At 53.6% G+C, this 2,277-nt stretch overlaps 1 protein-coding gene across 1 annotated transcript in view; it reads left to right on the top strand.

Annotated features, from left to right (window-relative positions):
- WDR25 (WD repeat domain 25) overlaps positions 1–2,277 on the top strand; it is a 149,722-nt gene that overhangs the window by 143,801 nt on the left and 3,644 nt on the right. Inside the window, exon 6 of the mRNA XM_010851424.1 lies at positions 106–276. Within this exon, the coding sequence (XP_010849726.1) occupies positions 106–276 (171 nt within the window). The remainder of the gene's footprint in view (positions 1–105; positions 277–2,277) is intronic.

Here is a 2,277-nt window from a genome sequence, read left to right as displayed (position 1 = left end):
CATGTACTGCCCTCCCAGACCCTGCAGCCCACATGTACTCGGCGCCCCCCCGGCCCTGCCTGTGGACTCTGGGGGCCCCACTGTGACGGGTGCCCACTCTTGCAGGTGGTGAGAAGCTACAAGGCCACCATCCAGCAGACCCTGGACATCCTCTTCCTCCGGGAAGGCTCCGAGTTTCTGAGCAGCACAGATGCTTCAAGCCGGGACTCTGCCGACCGCACCATCATTGCTTGGGATTTCCAGAGCTCCGCCAAGATCTCCAACCAGATTTTCCACGTGAGAAACCCTGACATTGGGCCTTGCTTTCAGGTTGAGCCCCAGCCCCAGGTGCATCCATGTGGCCCCCAGGCTGTCTGGGGTCCCAGGTCGCATCCTGCAGAGGTGGTTCAGCCAGCAGGAGCTTTGGAGGGAGAGGGCTGCCTGAAGTCTGTAGGGTTGGGGGAGGCAACGTGCAGGTCCAGGCCTGCCCGGAGTGCCTAGCATGGGCTCCCGGATCGGGGTGACTCCCTCGCGGGCCTCTCACTCGCTCTCTGCCCAGCACAGCCAGGCCACGGGGTAAAGGTGTGGGAAGCAGCCTCATTCACGTCCACAGGAAAGTGGCTGTCCACCCCGAGACAACCCTACTCTAACCCTCCCCACCCCAGCCAGCCTGCGGGTCCACCTGAACTCTCGCTCAGTAGCCTCAACAGGGGCTGTGACTCAAGGGCTGGAGCCCAGACCCTGAAGGTGTACCAGCTGCGTGAATTAAATTCCTGTTTCCACCACCTACAAGCAGGGGCCCAGGCCCAGTAGTTACCCTCTTTGACTCTCATTTTTTTTTTCCCCTTAGAAAATTGAGGATGAGAATATTTCTTGCCTCATAGTGTGGTTTTGAGAATTAAAAGATGTAGATACTTAGGCCAGCACAGTGCCAGGTGCAGGGAGTTCTTGATAAATACATTACCTATCATCATCATCACCGCTACCATCACCACCACCATCATTACCATCACCACCACCATCACCACCGTCATGACCACCATCCACCACCATCACCATCTCCACTCTTATCACATCCTCACCATCATCACCATCACTGTCATCTTATCATCATCATCATCATCACCACCATCATCCCAACCATCACCGCCATCACCACCATCATCATCATTGTCATCATCACCACCCTCCTTATCACCTCACCTTTTACCATGACCACCATCATCACCATCATTGTCATCACCATTATCATTATCATCATCACCACCATCATCCCAACCGTCACTACCATCGTCACCACCATCCCCCGTCACCACCATCCCCACCATCACCACCACCATCAACACCATCCACCATCACCACCACCACCATCCCTACCATCACCACCATCACCACCATCTGCCATCACCACCATCATCACCGCCATCATCCCAACCATCACTACCATCGTCACCACCATGCACCGTCACCACCATCATCACCGCCATACACCATCCCCACCATCTCCACTCTCCTCACCATTCCCACCATCATCATCATCCCCACCATCTACCATCACCACCATCTGCCATCACCACCATCACCACCATCATCACCATCTCCACTCTCCTCACCATTCCTATCACCACCATCCACTATCACCACATCATCACCATCCCCACCATCCACCATCACCACCATCACCATCCACTATCACCACCATCATCATCATCATCCGCCATCACCACCATCATCACCATTTCCACTCTTATCACATCCTCACCATCATCACCATCACTATCATCTTATTATCATCATCATCACCACCATCATCCCAACCATCACTGCCATCACCACCATCCCCACCATCACCACCATCATCATCATTGTCATCATCACCACCCTCTTTATCACATCACCTCTTTTACCATGACCACCATCATCACCATCATTGTCATCACCATTATCATTATCATCATCACCACCATCATCCCAACCGTCACTACCATCGTCACCACCATCCCCACCATCCCCACCATCACCACCATCTGCCATCACCGCCATCATCCCAACCATCACTACCATCATCACCACCATCCACCATCACCACCCTCCCCACCATCACCATCATTACATTCCCCACCATCACCATTACTACCATCACCATCACTACCATCATCACCATTCCCACTCTCCTCACCATTCCACCATCATCACCATCCCACCATCACCATCACTACCATCACCACCATCCACTGTCACCACCATCATCACCATCCCCACCATTACCATTACTACCATCACCACCGTCATCACCAC

Source organism: Bison bison, unplaced genomic scaffold (assembly GCF_000754665.1).
Source record: "Bison bison bison isolate TAMUID 2011002044 unplaced genomic scaffold, Bison_UMD1.0 scf7180017864302, whole genome shotgun sequence".
Lineage (NCBI taxonomy): Eukaryota > Metazoa > Chordata > Mammalia > Artiodactyla > Bovidae > Bison > Bison bison.
Note: the sequence above shows the minus strand (reverse complement) of the source record. Positions and strands in the feature narration are given on the sequence as shown.